Here is an 18746-nt window from a genome sequence, read left to right as displayed (position 1 = left end):
CTGAGCACTGACAGGCTGACCCCCCCCCACCCCTTCAACCTCTGCAGCAAAGCTGGCAACACTCAAACGTCTATTTCCCAAAGACAAGTACAAATCTAATTCTCATTACTGTAATGCGACTAACAAATAATATACTTTCAGTTGTAAAATATTTAGAGATCATTGTAATATTTGTTGTATATTTTTTATCTATGCTTCATTTATGCTGATTTTAATGAACAAATAATTTATTTTTAAAAGATTGAACCCCATAAGAATCTTTGAGAATCATGAGAACTACAAAAACAAACAAACAAGTAAAATGTTCTTCAACAACCTACTACAGTAATGAGAATTTGAGGGTGAAAATGAATTTATTTGTCATGAAAATAAATGCAATAAATCGTATTGCTCTGAAAAATTGGATTAATTTTCTTTATGCAAAATAAAATTCCTAAATATAAATATTTATTCCTTTTGAATTTATTTATAGTAAAATTCCAGTCAGGCACAAGTGATGATTATTATTCCCAAGTTTCAGTGAGTACAATCATCAAAACATAAAAACAACTCCCTGTTAACCAACTTAAACTAGAATGAGAAGAAAGCTTGTCTATACTGCTGCAGAATTGGATTCCAACATTAATTTGACATGGCATGAAATTGCAATAAACCGCACCTCCACATTTCAAAGTAAGATCATACAATATTCATAGTAAGGCCTTTAGCTGTTATACAGAGGGACAATCCTGTCTATCCTAGCCCTACAAATGGGACATTTCTTAGGTTTGGGCAGAGCCTTGTAGCAATCCTCACAGGTACATACATGGCCACATTCTAGGAACACACATGAGCGCTCATTACTCAGGCATATTGTGCACATATTAGGTGACACATCATCCTCTGCCAGGTTAAGCTCCTGGATTCGTCTGCTCTGCCACTTCCTGTACTCGTCCAGTAGAGTACGCTCTTTACTTTTCTTCTTACGCCGTAGATACTGCTTCCACAGTATGTAGAATAGTGTGGCACAGGCGGCTAAACCAAACAGCACTGTAAAGACTCTCCACAGCCTCAGGTGACTCTCCTGCTTACTCAGGAGTGCGTCGTAGTCTAAATGGCTGAGAAAATATTTCAAGCCCTGCTTGGGGGGCTGAAGACGGACCAGGTTGTTGTCTAGCACCAGCTCACCCACACCCGTCATGCTGGCACCTAGACGCAGCATCTCTTCTGTCTCTTGGATGCCCTGCGGGCGCTCGCCGCTGATAAAGTGGCTGATGACGTTGGTCAGAGACTGCTTGCTGGGGTGAAAGTTCTCATAGGTGGTCTCAAGGTCTAGTTCAGCTGCATCGAGTGGACGGACCACACGCACGGTTGTGGGAACAGTGTCATCGTGTGGGGCAAGGTCAAAGGGGACAGTGTTGGTTCGTTGGTGGATGACCTTTTCGCAATCATTCCTAGAAGAGGAGAAAGTACAGTGAATTTACAAAATGGAAATAGCGCCTGCCACACAGTGCGGCTATTTGCTCTCAAATTGTATCGTGAAAAAACAGAAATTGGTGACAAACTGCACCCCCAAATGTGCAGCCATGGCCAAAAGTATTGGCAGTGACATACATTTTTTGTTTTGCAAAGTTTGCTGATTCAGTATTTGTAAATAATTTTTTCACATGTTTCTATGGTATACTGGAAAACAATGATAAGCATTTCATGTGTTTTAAAGGCTTTTATTGGTCAATATTTACAGTGTTGACACTTGTTCTTCATAACCTCTTCATGGCGATCCATTCTTGCCTTATTAGTGCTTGGAGTTGATCACAATTTGTGGGCTTCTGCTTGTCCACTCACCTTTTGAGGATTGACCACAGGTTCTTTTGGGATTAAGATCCAGGGAGTTGTCTGGCTACGTATCCAAAATGTCAATGTAATGATCTCCGAGCCACTTCATTATCACTCATGCCTTGTGACATGGTGCTTCATCATGCTGAAAAATGCACAGATAATCACTAAATTGCTCCTGGATCGTTGGGAGAAGTTGCTCTTGCAGGACATTTTGATACCATTCTTTATTCATGGCAGTGTTTTTGGGCAGAATTGCGAGAGAGCCCACTCCCTTGGATGAAAAGCATCCCCACACATGGATGGTCTCAGGATGCTTCACTGTTGGCACGACACAGGACTCATGGTAGTGTTCACCTTTTCTTCTCTCGACTATCGATTTTCCAGATGTCCCAAACAGTCGGAAGGGGGCTTCATCAGAGAAAATAACTTTGCACCAGTATTCTGCTGTGCAATCCTTGTACTTCCTGTGGAATTTCAGCCTGTCCATGATGTTTTTCTTGGAGAGAAGTGGCTTTTTTGCTGCCCTTCTTGACATCAGGCCATTGTCCAAAAGTCTTCGCCTCACTGTGCGTGCAGATACACTCACACCACCCTGCTGCCAATATTGATCAAGCTCTGCACTGGTGGTGACACGATTCCGTAGCTGAGACTGTCCTGGTGCTGACTGGACACTCTGGGACTACCTGAAGCCTTCGTCACTGCAGTTGAACCTCTCTCCTTGAAGTTCTTGATGATCCGTTAAATGGTTCTTTCAGGTGCAATATTCTTTGGCCACGGCTGTAGTGTGTAAAGCTGGCGTGGATGAGCTTTTTTCATGCAGATGACCTGGGTTCCATTCCTACTTTTGTCCCAATTTTTCCTCATCTTTCCTTGTCCCACTCTTAATATTTCCTTTAATACTATGGGAAGGTTAAGGCCCGGGTATATTTCATTTTTGCGCATTCCGGATCGCGGAATTCATACAACTCGCATTCATAACTAAAAGAATGTACTGTTTTGTCGACAGATAAGTACATCCTTCGTTAAATACAATACATAATGTGACAGTAAGCGGTTTCGGATGCAGGGCGTGACTCACGCACACACGGTCCTCAGCTGTGCGCATCGTCTGTGCATGCGCTGGCCATTGACTGTACTAAAAGTGTCACAAAGTAGCTGTAGTTCGCATGCATCAAACGCATTTGTGTTCGTGTCAGAAAAGTATACTCACAAAAGCAACGCAGTCGGCCGGTCATGATCCGATCTCACTTATTACAATCCCATTTATAAATGGACATAAAATATTAATACTGAACATAAAATGACAGAATAGAGTATTCTGGAGGGTAATAATAATGTATATTCTTGTAGAATATTTTTAGTATTTACCAGAGATGTGTTGTGCGATTCCACACCATCTTTTTCTCTTTCAAGGTCAACCTCTCGATGACCCCTTTGCAGTTGTCAACAAACTGGCTGTTCAATGTCTCCTTCACTGACCGCACTACACCTAAAGACAGTACAAATGCAATCCTGAGGAACCATTCTGAGTGATAAAGACTGCTTATTAATGCTATATTCTTGTGTTTTGCTAGCAAATATTTTACTTCGTTTGTGTTCCAATTTTTTTTTATAAATACTAGGCTTGACAAAGTCCATTGTAGCTCTCATTTACTTGTAAAAGTATAAGGCATTCCAGAGAGCAACTTACAAAAGGGCCTTTGCTTCACATGTGTATTCAATATAAAATACTTGTTAAGAGAAAGAAATGGTTCCCATGGAAAAACCTAACCTTGACCTATTTTGAATGTTTTTTTTTTCTCCCAATTTGGAATGTCCAATTCCCAATACTAACTAGGTCCTCATGGTGGCGTGGTTACTCACCTCAATCCGGGGTGGAGGACAAGACTCAGTTGCCTCCACTCCTGAGACCGTCAATCCGCGCATCTATCACATGGCTTGTTGTGAATGACACCACAGAGACTCACAGTATGTGGAGGCTCATTCTACTCTTCGTGCCCCAATGAGAGCGAGAACCACTAATCGTGACCACAAGGAGGCCTCCCTAGCATCCGGGCCAATATGGTTGCTTAGGATACATGGCTGGAGTCACTCAGCATGCCCTGGATTCAAACTTGCGACTCGGGGTGGTGGTCAGCGTCAATACCCGCTTCGCTACCCATCCCCCTCCCCCCCCCGCATTAAGACTTTTGATGAACCCGTCTTAAATGTAACTAAGCCTTACCTTCAATAACTGCATAAGGAACACATTTTCCTGGTGCTTCACTGATGATAGTTTGGAGATCTGGGTTTAATGGTATCTTCTTAGCCTCCTGTAAAGCAGGACAGATTTAGGTATGACTTTATAATGATAGTGGCATTATTTAAGTACTATTTAGCGATATTCAATGCGGTTGTTTTCTTACCCTTAATCTAGTGACATGGCTTGCCTTCCTCTTGTATATGTTGTATAATACCGCAGTCAGAGCTGAACTGGTGGCCAGCAAAACAATCTGTGCTGTGGAGGGTCTGCCACTGGCCTCCATCCTTCTGTTTACAGCCCAGCTGAGTATAAAGAAATAGATTTAATGAAAATCTCACAATAAACCACTTCAAGTTCTACAATCAAGTTACATTCATAATATATAATTGATAGTGTTGTCATGAGGAATACCATAGAACTGGGTGAGAAACTGTACTTTATCTTGCTCAATATCAGATTAATCTGGATATCAATTACACACAGAGAAAAGCAATTTTATTGTCTGTATATCGGAACAGGAGCTGTTTCAAGGTCTTTGACAGATTTTGACTTGCATAAAAACAAACAAGCTGTAAACTAGCTAGCCGTGTCTTCCGATTAAAGCAGTCTAAAATATACGTAAAATATATAATTTTAATATTTAATAAACTGATGGTATAGATAGATGATATAACATACAATGATATCGATCAAGTTTGTCTTTAAACAGAACAAACATAAACCAGAAATAAAGGTATACTTGGACTTCCTCCACTGAAGCTGTATCGGCCTCCAACTCCGTGTCACAATCCTTTCATAATAAAAGTCCCTTCTGCAGGCGGTCTCTGGCGTGAGCAGCCCCTGATGTGAGGAACATATGCGACTCAATTACACGTATAAAAATTATAATATATATATATATATATATATATATATATATATATATATATATATATATATATATATATATATATATATATATGAATGCTAACTTTTACTAGCCATTTAGATTTTTTTAACAATGTTATTTTTAATAGCAAATATAAATAAAATATAATATTATGTTATTTTTATTATATTATGATAATTTTGCAACACAGAAGAGAAACTTCTTGTTCAAGCACCATTTCAATTATTATGACCTAATGTCATTGCATGCAATTTTCTATGTATGGTAAGGTATGGTGCCATAAATATTTGGAATAAATCAATGTCAAAATAAAGTGAACCTGCAGAGTTACTTTCACAATAGATGTAAAATGTGAATTGCTCAGTGGAAATAAATCTAAACTAAGCTCAGAGCACCTCCTGAGTTTGTCTGAGATCATTTGCAGCATTCTCATTGATGTCACTATTCTTGCAAACTGTTTTCAGACAACTCAAACAGAGAAGAAAGAGTGAGAGCTCAATGCACATGCTCTGTTTGAAGCGCTCACGCTCATAAACCACTGTTTGTCACTCAGACTGTATGCCACTTCGAGATGTCTTACAGGTCGCCTGCCACAGTGGCGGTTAGATGAGCAAAATTACCTGCCATTGTGCATGATATTTGGCAGGCTGTGGGTGCTAATTACATACCCTGGTTACAATACTTAGTAGTAGTCACAACTAATTGTGACCTGTTGTCAAGCTTGGCATTTGTGAGAAATAGATTAAAAATGACTATATTTAAATTACCTCATCAGTGACAACTGATTTAGCCTTTATAAATATGTGTTTGTATAAAAGCTAAGTCTTTTTTGTTGATAGAGAGTCAATGTTGTTTTTCCTTATTTCTTAAAGACATATTTATCAGCATTGTAAATAATTATTAGCGCAAACTATTGCGAGGGCATGCAAAATGATCTAAGGAAAAATATTTCCACCCTGTCCTCTAAGGGGACACCATGCAATGTAGAACTGGTTTCAACCATTAACCCTGGGTCAATGTCCTTTTCTGCATATCGCGGCGCCATTTTGTGGCCCTGTTCAGCCTGTTGCAGCCCGTTCGGCATAACGCTGCAGCCCGTTTCAGCTTATCATGGCCCGTTAAGCCCCATTTTGCTCTGGACCACTGGGAAAAGTCCCAGTTCTCCTTATAATCAGTTCACCCCTGGTTAGCATGACAATGAGCTGAGCAAAAAAAAATAATAAAATAATTATAATAATTATGTAGTGTTTTGTTGTCAAAATCACTATGTTCCTCTGACTAGATGTTTCTTTTTAAAGAACAACATATAAGAACATGCTTTTATTTTGAAAGCATACTGGTTGGTCAATCTTTGGTTATCTTTTTATTCAAAAGTAGCACACTTGTACATTATACATTACTTAGCTGACTGTGTACTGTAGATGGCAGCACTGATTCAAGCAGAGAGTAAGAGCTGTGGAATACTATTAGCCTAATGCACAAAATCACAGTACACATCCAAATTATATCAAAAGTTGCAAATTAATTAGTGAAAACATTTTTGTAATTAAAACAACCACATGTCTGATTATTTAGTATTTTCTGAGCCAATTTTCAAGTTGGCCAAGTTGATGGGTTGGGCCTCCCCACCATCTTCCCTGGAATCTACGCCCTTTGCTATTACAGACAATAATTAACATTTTCAAAGAAACTTGGTTGCAATAACTGTAAGACTTTCACCAGTAGCTAACCATTGCATAACATTAAGAAACTCTGTGCAACCCTGAATTTGCACGATTAATGCTTGCTTTCCTGTTCGTTCCCAAACCTGTCCTAGAGGCGCACCAACACTTTTGGATATCTCCTTAATCAAACAATCCTGATTCAACTCATCAGCTTTTTAGTTAGGTACTCCAAGATCTAAAATGGGGGTGTCTAAAAAAAGGGAGACATACAAAGGCTGCGTTCCATTCAGAAGTGATCATCCCTATGCCCTATTCCCTTCCGAGACTTTACCATCCACTGTGAGAGCTTTGGAGGGCTATAAGGTGCAGGGTTAAAAAATAATGGTAATTTGGAAGTCACTTTTTAAGTCTTTTTTTGGAAATTCTGTTTGAAGCAGTCTCACAGCTTGACTATCATGATTGTTTTCCCTTCAAATGGTGATTTATCCCATTATCCCAGCTGTTTTGGGGTGCCTTTAGTACAGGTTTGGGAAGGTAATATACTGAATGATCCATTTATAAGCCCCTAATAAAGTAGTATTTTTATTTAGCGCCACAAACACCAGCTCAAGAGACCAAAAAAATTACAGCAGTTTCCTTTTTGATGAAAAGCCCATTTGAGATTGAATCAATTATTTATCAAGGAAAATTAGAGTGGTATCCCACAGCGTCTAAAATAGGCTCTATATAAATCAGTTTGAGCTGTTCATTAGAGGTGATTTAAGAAAATCTGCTATTGGTGTGCTATGAACAATGGAAACTTCATGTAAGCTTGGTAAATGTTTTGCTTCCGAATAGTGGCTGCTTGCAACAAAATACATTTTATCTAGTATGCTGGGCAAATTAATGTAGAATATGGAGCTCATAGTATATACCTGTACAACATAATCACCCACTTAATTGTCTGTTCTATTCAGAAATAGAAATAATAGTCTTTTTACTGACATTTTATCACAGTTAAAATTATATCACTTTAGGGTTTAAAAGAAGTTAAGCTCAATCGACAGCTTTTGTGGCATAATATTGTTTACAACAATATATATATATATATATATATATATATATATATATATATATATATATATATATATATTATATATATTATTATTATTATTAGCAACACGCAGCGACAAAACGATCTCATTCATTTTCCATGAGAGCTGGTGACTTCCGGCAACACGAGCGACGGCGACCGTTGGCAACCGGATGTGGGCGTGTCCAGCGACGCGACAAAGTTGAGAAATGTTTAACTTCATGCAAATGAAGACCGACTTTCAGGAGCGACACAGCCAATACGGTAGAGCTCACGAGATCCTAATATTTTAATAATAATATTCTTTGTAAAGAAACAGTGCTGTTTAGACTCTCCATACACACCACTAGTGACCTAACCTCTAGCCACTGGCAACATGCAGCGACAAAGTAGCTGTCAGTGTGAACACGTCTTTCGGCATGACGCAATGCCACCTCTTAACAGTGATAAAAGTACTGTAATGCAATTGCAATATGGTAAAAGGAACCAATGTCTAATAAATAATCATATTTATTATGAAGAATAATAATGACCATTAAGTAGTTTATTAGAATTGAACTGATGTGGTGTCACATGTGTGCGTATATTGACTATTGTAAAGGGTAGTTCTAAATTCTAAATGAGTGACTTCAAGCTGTTGCTATAGTTCACTCACTGTAACACACGCTCTCAATTGACTTATGACTTTATTTTTTAATAAGATTTTATAAGATTTGATTTATAGAGATATATTGATTTTGGAATGTCTTTCCCAAACAACAGAGGTAGAATACGGCTGTTGATTCCATCGTCAGTCCATTCCAGAGAAGCTAAACAAGCCTTAAAGGAAAATTCCTGGATCAATTCAAGTTAAGCTCAATCGACAGCATTTGTGGCATAATATTGATTACCTCAAAAATGTATTTCAACTCATCCCTCATTTTCTTTAAAAAAAAAAAAAGAGCAAAAATTTGGGTTACAGTGAGACACTTACAATGGAAGTGAACGGGGCCAATCCATAAAAGAGTTAAAATACTCACTGTTTCAAAAATATTGCCACAGAATGTAAACAAAATGTGTTTTAACATGATTTTAGTGTGATAAAATCACTTGCTATTTTTTCTGTGTAGTTATATAAAATTTTACAACTTCGTTGCCATGACGACCTAAAGCAGCAAACACTAAAACCCTTAAATGACTGTAAAAGCAATGGTTTAAAATGTACAGCTCCAATAATAAAAACGTTTTAACAGAATAATTCATGTATATGCTTTTATAAAATTATAAGATAAAAATGTCTGTTTATACTCTCTAAAAATTAGCCCCATTCACTTCCATTGCAAGTGCCTCATTGTAACCTTGATTTTTGTAAAAAAAAAAAAAAACAACAAAAAAAAAACAAGTCTAAATAATCTTTTTTGGGATTCAACATTATGCAACAAATGCTGTCGATTGAGATTAACTTGTATTGAATCCAGAATATTTCTTTAAAAATATGAGTACCAACATAAATTAATCTAGATCAGGGGTGCCCACACTTTTTTGTGTGATGTTCTACTTTTAAATGACCAACTCCATAATATCTACCAACAAAAAAAAACAGTTTCATTTAAAATAAGAAAATGCTTGTTGGGACTGCATGTATCCCTACATGGAATTCGTCTTCTAATTAATAAAAAAATATATAATAATGTTCAATGTTGATATCATTCAGTTTTAAAACTAAACCCAAACACCTACAGCACAATAGATTACAATAGCCAGGGCATTTACCTTATTCTGATGACGAGTAAATATTGATGAGGCCAGGTTTTGTTTATTCGGTTGCCATGACAACTAGGTTTGTGCATACGTGCCTTCCAAGGATTTCTGAGAACAGAGCGCGAAATTGCGATGCTACTGCCCAGATTAGGCAAAAATTTCGCGCTCTGTTCTCAGAAATCCTTGGAAGGCGCCTATGCGCAAACCTAGTTGTCATGGCAACTGAATAAACAAAACCTAGCCTGGTCAATATTTACTCGTCAAGTGCATGTCAGACAGAAACTAAAAGAAGGAAAGACATTCTATTTATTTTTATTCAAATTTAACGAAAGTACATTTAATTTTTGTGTGATCTACCAGCATTGCCTTTGCGATCGACTGGTAGATCGCGATCGACGTATTGGGCACCCCTGATCTAGTTTGTGATCACCTGGCATACAGTGATGATCAGTGATTACTGTCTAATGCGAACATCAAGTGGAAGCCAAAAACATGAGAGCAGGGCTCTTTTCACATTAGCACCAGCTTACTCGCCAGAGGACAACTCCTGCCCCAGGGCTCTGCTGCTAAGGGAATGAGCAAACTGTTTGTGTTGTGTAGCACTCTGTTCTTTACCCCTTAAGACACTCAGGCAAGACACACAGCCTTCCTGTGTCTACTCAAGCATGAGTTCAGACAGAAAGAGTGTAGACAGATGGGGAGGCAGTAAACAAACAAGTGCTGGACACCAGATGTGTCTGCATTAGTTCCGTAGAGCGCATCGTTGAAGGTGTGCAGGAATGCAAATGTACTGTACACCTAATCCAGAGGAAAATTTTATAGTTTACGAGAAGAAATAAGTCTTTCAGTAGCCAAAGATATTCATAGTTCTCAGTTATGTTTCAATAAAATATTAACATTGTCTCAGGTGTTTCTTCTAAAATTCTTAGAATTAAAAATATAAATATATGAGACAATTGTTTACACACAGTGAATAAGTGTAAAGCTATAAAATTAATGTGGATAGTAGAGGTTGACCGATTAATCGGTTTTGGCAATTGGCACGATAAATACCTCTGAAATCGGTTATCGGCAAAAGTTCGGAAATTATAATTTTTTTCCTGTGGGTGGCATTAAGGGACCACCTCGTGGGGATTTGTGGATCTATATCTGTCGTAATTAACTACTTTTCCATTTTTAGCAATAGTTTTATCCTTTCTTCAGCGCTCAACAATAGGGGTGACCTGCTGGCCCGTGGCCAGTTTTTGAGCTGTTTCCTTATAAAAGCAGTTTATTCAGCACACTGAAGCATCTCCCTCATAGACATCCATTCCAAAAAAACTGTATCTTGTTTCCTCAATTTGATTTACCAGTTCATGCTATGAGATGTTACTCCACTCTTCCACCAAGGCACTTGCAAGTTCCCAGACATTTCTCGGGGGAATGGCCCTAGCCCTCACTCTCCGATCCAATAGGTCCCAGACATGCTCAATGGGATTGAGATCAGTGCTCTTCACTGGCCATGGCAGAACATTCCTGTCTTGCAGGAAATCACGCACAGTACGAGCAGTATTGCTGGTGCCATTGTCATGCTGGAGGGTCATGTCAGGATGAGTCTGCAGGAAGGGTACCACATGAGGGAGGAGGTCTTCCCTGTAACACACAGCATTGAGATTGCCTGCAATGACAACAAGCTCAGTCCAGATGCTGTGACACACCGCCCCAAACCATGACTGACCCTCCACCTCCAAATCGATCCTGCTCCAGAGTACAGGCCTCGGTGTAACGCTCATTCCTTTGACAATAAACGCATGTCTGGCCATCACCCCTGGTGAAACAAAACCGCGACTCGTCAGTGAAGAGCACTTTTTGCCAGTCCTGTCTTGTCCAGTGAAGGTGGGTTTGTGCCCATAGGCGACGTTGTTGCTGGTGATATCTGGTACGGACCTGCCTTACAACAGGCCTACAAGCTCTCAGTCCAGCCTTTCTCAGCCTATTGCGGACAGTCTGAGCACTGATGGAGGGATTGTGCGTTCCTGGTGTAACTCGGGCAATTGTTGTTGACATCCTGTACCTGTCCCGCAGGTGTGATATTTGGATGTACTGATCCTGTGCTGGCATTGTTGCACATGGTCCGCCAGTGCAAGGACGATCAGCTGTCCTTCCTGTCTCCCTTAGTGCTGTGTCACAGTATGGGCAATGGCTGTGTCTCGTTTGGAAGGCTGCGTCCTCCAGAGGTCGCATTTCTCGGCCGCATATGTCATCGAGGCTGTCTCGTTTCAGAAAAGCGAGTAGGACACTTCAATGCAGCCTTTGAATGCGACCTTCTTTCATGGGAATTCTGAGGATGCATGAGGTGTATCCTTCGTGGGCACTCACAACCCACAATTCTTTGCTTCAACAGAAATGTCTAAAAATAATTTGCCCTCAAATATGATGTTCAAACGCAAGTAATGTTAATTCCCAAGTTGAAGTTCCTCAGTAGATGGGGGCAGAGAATATAATATGTATAATTATAATAATAATATTAATTTATAATTAAAATTAAGTATTAGACTAAAAGTACACCTGTGTTTTCTTTTATCTCTACATCATTATAACACTCCTAAAAGTTACATTTTACCGATCACGCTTGTAGGCATGCTGTCATAGCAACCAAGTTACATTCCGTTTCTGTTTGCCCTACGAAGGCCATCTTGTTTAAACAAGGTTTGTTTAAAGGAGGACTCTCTGTATTCTGCAGCCTTCAAAGGATGCGTCCTACCTAGCACGCAGCCTTCCAAACGAGACACAGCTATTGCAATTTATTTCCCGGCCACATCTGCAGTCCTCATGCATCCATGCAGCATGCCTAAGTCACGTTCACGCAGATGAGCAGGGACCCTGGGAATCTTTCTTTTGGTGTTTTTCAGAGTCAGTAGAAAGGTTTCTGTAGTGTCCTAGGTTTTTAAAACTGTGACCTTAATTGCCTTAATTGATCTGTAAAGTTATTTGGATTCAAAATTATCTTTAAAATACAGTGTCCTGAAGAAGGGATGTTTCTTTATATATATATATATATATATATATATATATATATATATATATATATATATATATATATATTCATACCTTGGCCAAAAGTTTGGAATAATGTACAGATTTTGCTGTTTTGGAAGGAAATTGGTGCTTTAATTCACCAAAGTGGCATTCAACTGATAACAAAGTATAATCAGGACATTACTGATGAAAAAACAGCACCATCACTATTTGACTGAAAAAGGAAGTGATCCCAAGCCTAGTTTTTGTGATGTATTGAACATTGTTGTTGCTAATTTCTGCTGATTTAAACTGATCATCATCATTTTAAAGGCATCTGTAAGAATGGTTGAAAATGACAAATGAAACGGTAATGTTTTGCAGCGTTTTCCAGCAAACGTTTTTTTTTTTAAATTTATGGATTATGTTTATGTATCGCCTTTTTGCACCTTTCACTTTGATTGTATGGACCTACAGAGATATTCTTCTAAAAAATGTATTTGTGTTCAGCAGAAGAAAGTCATACACATCTTATATGGCATGAGGGTGAGTAAATGATGTGAGAATTTTCATTTTTGTGTGAACTGTCCTTTAAAGTAATCCTTTACAGGACCAGAAATGTGTATAAAGACAGTAAATGGGGTAAATTTTGCTACTCATTTTACATTTAAGTGTCAAAACTATGTAGAAAGTTAACAGCAGATAATATGGACATAAAATTAGTTTATTGCTCATTTATATACAACGATTGTCTTTATGGAAAAGCGACATTTTTTTCATTCAAAACTCAAATTTGCACTTTTCAGATTCAACGTCGCATTTTCAAGGGTAAAGTATTTCATCAATATCCACATCCGGTATTAAAGGATATAAAAATGACACAATTTATTGGGAGCCATAATGCGTTTGGAGAGCTGCCTTTAAGGATTACCACACAAAGGCACCAGGTGAATAATGAATCGTCTTGGCACTGGTTTGCAACATGGTGATGCTAATTTCTGCTCTTTACAAACTTCAGCAGAGTGCCTCATTTGTATTCATTGCCATGCAAGATGAATATGCAAAAAAAGCTGAATCAGGCCAACTACGTGGACATCTTGAGCTATATTACGTAACTCTGTTTAATTAAAGTTTGTATCCCATTTAACTTCTGCTAAATCTTTCTGATGAAGAGGGAAATTAAGGTGCATATTAGGCATTCACTTCCATTGTAAGTGCCTCACTCTAACACAGATTTTTGCTTTATTATTTATTTTTAAGAAAAGGAGGGATGTCTAAACACATTTTTATGGTAATCAACATTATGCCACAAATACTGTCGATTGAGCTTAACTTGTATTGAACCCGGAATATTCATTATTATGATTCAGTTATTTGTCTGCATCTTTTTTTTGTTTGTTTTTCTGCTTCATCACGCTACCCTACATGTAGTTCTTGTATAACAAACATTTCTTAGGCATTTCATGATGGAACAGAGAAGCAAACATTAAAAATGAAAAGCGAATTTTAAAGTAAATGGTACAACCTTCTGTGGATGCTTTATATTTGTTGTGTATACACAGTACACAGAATATATTTAGCTAATGCTTTTGGCACTGGCTCCGTCTTTCATCCAAAAAGTGTTCACTCATATCAAGCCAACTCATTCTTTACAGCAAGTAGTCACAGTGTGTTCTATCGACCTTGTGTTCACCCATAAATCACACATCTATGAGACCGACCCTTTCTTCCTCTTACGGTCTAAACCCTTTTTGCACATTATACTTTATTGGACTGGCCAAGGCTTATTAAGGAGAAGAGAACTTGATTTGGTTAGCTGACCATTGTCTGTAGGGAATTATACAACAAAAAGTTTTTGTCAGTTTGACATTCTGTAGAAAAAAGAAGGAATCTACATGAGTGGTGCTTGGTAGTGTAAAATTTACCAACACGATGCTAGGGTGTTGAAAGATGTTGCCAGGGCAGTTTTCTGAGTGGTTGCTAGGGAAGTGCTGGATGGTTGTTAAAAGGAAGTTACATGCTGAAGTCTCTAACCTTCAAGGTATAGTTCACCCAAAAAATATACATTTACTCTCCCTCATGCCATCATAGATGTGCATGAATTACTTTCTTCTGCTGAACACAAATGAAGATTTTTATAAGAATATCTCCATTCTGTTGGTCCATTCAATGCAAGTGAATGGTGGCCAGAATTTTGAAGCTCCAAAAAGCACATAAAAGCAGCATAAAACAATCCATAAAACTCCAGTGTTTAAATCCATGTCGTCAGAAGGGATATGATAGGTGTGGGTGAGAAACAGAACAATATTTATGTCCTTTATTTTTTTTTATTATAAATCCTCCTCCCTGCCCAGTAGGTGGCGATATGCACATAAATTGCGAATTGACAAAAACAAAGGAAGAATGTGGAAGTGAATGTGGACATTTAAAGTAAAAAAAAGATTAAGACCAATGGAGGCTTGTGGAAAACTTTTATGCTGCCTTAGTGTGCTTTTTTGAGCTTCAAAGTTCTGGCCACCATTCACATGCATTTATGGACCTACAGAGTTGAGATATTTTTGCTAAAAATCTTTGTTTGTGTTCAGTAGATGAAAGAAAGTCATGCATCTGCGATGGCATGAGGGTGAGTAAATTATGAGATAATTAAAATGTTTTTTTAAGTAAGAGCAGTACGCTTGCCTTAGCAAACTAATTAGCAAAAATAACTGATAAAATGTAATACAATTTCATGAGAGGTCTCCTAGAAACAAGTACGATACCTAGAATGATTTTTCCATTCTGAAACTTTTTGGTAGTGCTGCATGGAGAGGACATGTGATGAAGTGGCTAATGATAAACAACGCTTTCAGAGGAACCATAAAATGAAGTCAGTTTGCAAGCAATCATAGAGGTTCTGAGCTTGCGAAATAAACAGTGGTGCATTCAGCACTGTGAACAGCATTTCTCTCAAACAGAGCAATAATGCTTATGTGCCATTTTCCTCCATCAGCTTCAATAAAGGAGTCTAATGAGCACAGAAGACAAATGTTTCTCCTTGTTTCCCCTTAAAATGGATGCCTGTATTGCAGCAGAGGGGCACTGTTAATAGTCAGGCACAGTGCAAACAGTCCCGACTCTCCAAAGAAATTAAACAAGATAGAATCTTGAGTTGTGTTTAACCCTACTGTACATTTAAGGAAGGTTGCAATAGCATAATCATCCTTTAATATTCTAAATGGTCTTCTGTCTATGGGTTAATCTCATGATAGCATGCCCAGGTCATGTTACACCCCAAAAGTAAAAAAACAACAACAGTTTAATTATGGAAGAAAGAATATGAAGCCTTTTCAAGAGTTTTTGCATTCTGACATTATTGTAATTATAATTAAGCACATTTTCTCTCACAGTGTCTCTGAATGTTTTTTAAAGAAAAATAATTATTCCTATTATTCTCAATGGTGATTCTCAGCATAGGTGTTGCTAGATCCTATTTGGGGGGTGGGTGGCTTCAACCTGCTCTAATTGAATATCAGCCCCCTAAAAATACCCCCCCGAAAACGCATACAATGCAAAACATTGCTGTTTAATTTGTCTTTTTCAACCATTCTTACTGATGCCTTTAAAATGATGATGACTAATTCTCAATTTCAACTAAACATCTAGGTTACTATTGTAACCTCCGTTCCCTGATGGAGGGAATGAGACGTTGTGTCGAAGAAGCGACACTAGGTGTCTCTCTTGAGAGCCTCGTGGCCCTAGTGTCGCTTCTTCGACACAACGTCGAAGTGAGCGACAGACGGGGAACGTCTAGGTTACTATTGTAACCTCCATTCCATGATGGAGGGAATGAGACGTTGTGTCCTCCCAGCCACGACGCTGAACCGAGCCACTGTTTTGGCCGAACCTCATTCTCGGCTCCTCAGGGCAAAAACCTGAATGGACAGACGCATTTCCCTCCCTTTATACCCGTATGTCCGGGGGCGGGACATGCAAATTCTGTCTGACAATTTCTCATTGGCCTTTTCTCAAGTTCAGAGATGTGCGACAACGTCGAAGTGAGCGACAGACGGGGAACCTCATAACCTCGCCAGATAATGTTGTCTAAGGCTACATCTACATTAAACCGGATACATTTGAAAACAACGTTTTCGTTTCAAAACGTTCTCCGTCAAGACCAGCATTTTCCAAAAGTTGCTCGTCCACACTGAAACATATGAAAACGCTTAAATCATGTTACCGCACCTGCAAAAAATCCCTGTTACATGTACAGTCTGAAACGCAATTGTCCTCGTGTTCCGTCACCGGACACCAATTCCGAGTAAACTTCCCTTCGCCTTTGAAGGAACGCAATGTGAAGGTTGTACAAAGTAAAAAAACAAATTTAATAACACTATCAAAGTGAGTATCAAGTACAACAGTGCCGCTATAACACGGGTCGCCATCTTGATTGTTTTGGTTGGATAAATCACATGACTGCGTCACGTGACAACAAATACATCATCATTTTCAGATATATTCGTTTTCACAGTCCATTACTACAACGCAAAAACGGCGTCAAAAAAGAGTGTTTTCAAAAAGCTCAATTTCCGCAGACAAAAACGCCGTCTCAGTGTGGACGGAAGGCCAAAACGGAGAGAAAAAGAGGCGTTTTCAAACGAAATCGTATCAGTGTGGACAAGGCATAAGTGATCAGAGATAAGCCCCCCTAAGATTCAAATCCTAGAATCGCCCCTGATTCTCATTATAACAAAAAAATTAATACAACAACGGGATTACCCTGGCGACCACTATGTTTGTTTATTGTTCACTTTGTGTCTTTCATTTGATTATGGGGTTTGTAGTTCTTTTCCTTGTCTTTGTTCATTGGTACTTCTGTTTATTAGTCCCAAGTGTTCCTTGTTTGCTCATTAGTCTCTGTGCATTGAATCCCTGTGTTTCCCTCTGTTCATTGTCAGTCCTTATCAATTCATGGCTGTAGTGGTTTCTTGTGTTCTCATGTTTTTGGTTTTATTTTAATTAGTTTTAATTAAAAGCCTACACTTATATCCAGCCCCTTTCATCTTTTGTTTCTGCAAACATTACAATACTACCATAAAGTACTAATTTACAAGTAAAATATATACATATATGCTATATATTAGGGCTGTCACTTTAACTCATTAATTTAGTGTGATTAATTAAAAAAAAGATTAACACAATGAATCGTGTCCCCAGACCGTAATAAGGAATATTCCAACCATCAGAGAAATTCAAGCTTGAAGTACCACCTGTTCTCTCCATGGAGCAGTAAGCGAAACTCCTCCTGTATAGACAACACACAGCTTATTCCACACAAATTAGAACAAACCACACTCGCCAACAGCAGACAGCACCAGTGGTGTAATAGTGACGGAAGAGGTGTGAATACATCATCCCCAATTAAGTATTGTATACTTAAAAAGATTGCACACGCCGCTAATGTGTAATTATTTGTTTTCAACTTGGTAGGTTTGATTTAATAGGTTTTATTAATGTTCTTTTTATTACAAGCAAGATGGGTAATACTTTATAAGTACTTTTAATTAATATAACACACATAATATGTTATAAACTGTTAATATAATGTTATAAACACATAATATGTTATAAACTGTATAAACTGGCATTGTGTATCTAATATAAGTGTAGTCATTTTCACTTTAACATGTTATATTACCATATACATTAGATATGGTCCAGCATTTAAAACTAGCACAGGTGCAGCAACACACAGTATAAGTTTAATAGCATACGTATTGAAATGCCTAAATATTTTACATTTAGCAGGCTCACAGCATAGCAAATATACAGAGCAAATTATGGTGACATACAGCACTCAATGTACAAGTTAGAAATGTCCCTAGACTACACTACTGGACAACATTTCATAAAGCATCGAGATTCTTTTTTTTTTTTTTTTTTGTAATGAATTAAATATTACTATTTATAATTATTTAATTATATATTCAAGTATTGTTTTTTTAAGGGTCTTTCTCCACAAATATATATACATGTGATTGATTCTATTAGTTAATCAGCATACTCTGTAATTAATTTGATTAAAATTAATATTAATACATTTACATTTATGCATTTGGCAGACACTTTTATCCAAAGCAACTTACAGTGCACTTATTACAGGGACAATCCCCTCGGAGCAACCTGGAGTTAAGTGCCTTACTGAAGGGCCCAACAGTGGCATCTTGGTGGTGCTGGGGCTTGAACCTCCGACCTTCTGGTCAGTAATCCTGAGCCTCAACCACTGAGCCACCACTGCCCCATCAATACATTTTTTTTAATTAATTAATTTTATATATATATATATAT

The 18746-nt window shown here is 38.1% G+C and overlaps 1 protein-coding gene across 5 annotated transcripts; it reads right to left on the bottom strand.

The window, feature by feature from the left end:
- Positions 1–342: 342 nt before the first annotated feature.
- mul1b (mitochondrial E3 ubiquitin protein ligase 1b) lies at positions 343–4855 on the bottom strand. 5 transcript variants are annotated; one of them, XM_052091568.1, is made up of 6 exons: positions 4800–4855; positions 4472–4522; positions 4224–4362; positions 4043–4130; positions 3187–3307; positions 343–1433 (listed from the first exon to the last, which is right to left on the bottom strand). In XM_052091568.1, the coding sequence occupies exons 3-6, from the start codon at positions 4341–4343 to the stop codon at positions 704–706; spliced, it is 1059 nt and encodes a 352-aa protein (XP_051947528.1). In that variant the 5' UTR covers positions 4344–4362; positions 4472–4522; positions 4800–4855; the 3' UTR covers positions 343–703. The 5 variants fall into 5 exon arrangements, with proteins under 5 accessions (XP_051947528.1, XP_051947529.1, XP_051947527.1 ...); XM_052091569.1 differs by having other exon boundaries at positions 4739–4830; XM_052091567.1 differs by lacking the exon at positions 4472–4522 and having other exon boundaries at positions 4800–4838.
- Positions 4856–18746: the final 13891 nt, after the last annotated feature.

Source organism: Xyrauchen texanus, chromosome 25, assembly GCF_025860055.1.
Source record: "Xyrauchen texanus isolate HMW12.3.18 chromosome 25, RBS_HiC_50CHRs, whole genome shotgun sequence".
Taxonomy (NCBI): domain Eukaryota; kingdom Metazoa; phylum Chordata; class Actinopteri; order Cypriniformes; family Catostomidae; genus Xyrauchen; species Xyrauchen texanus.
The sequence above is the reverse complement of the archived record's forward strand: the minus strand, read 5'-3'. Positions and strand labels throughout refer to the sequence as shown.

Bases quoted from the DNA above. Each gene is read 5' to 3' on its own strand.
- mul1b (XM_052091568.1), bottom strand. From the start codon at position 4,343: ATGGAGGCCAGTGGCAGACCCTCCACAGCACAGATTGTTTTGCTGGCC. The intron at 3,308-4,042 runs GTAAGGCTTAGT...TACTGTCTTTAG, and splicing joins TCCTTATGCAGTTATTGAAG to GTGTAGTGCGGTCAGTGAAG. The intron at 1,434-3,186 runs GTAAATACTAAA...CTCCTCTTCTAG, and splicing joins AATCGCACAACACATCTCTG to GAATGATTGCGAAAAGGTCA.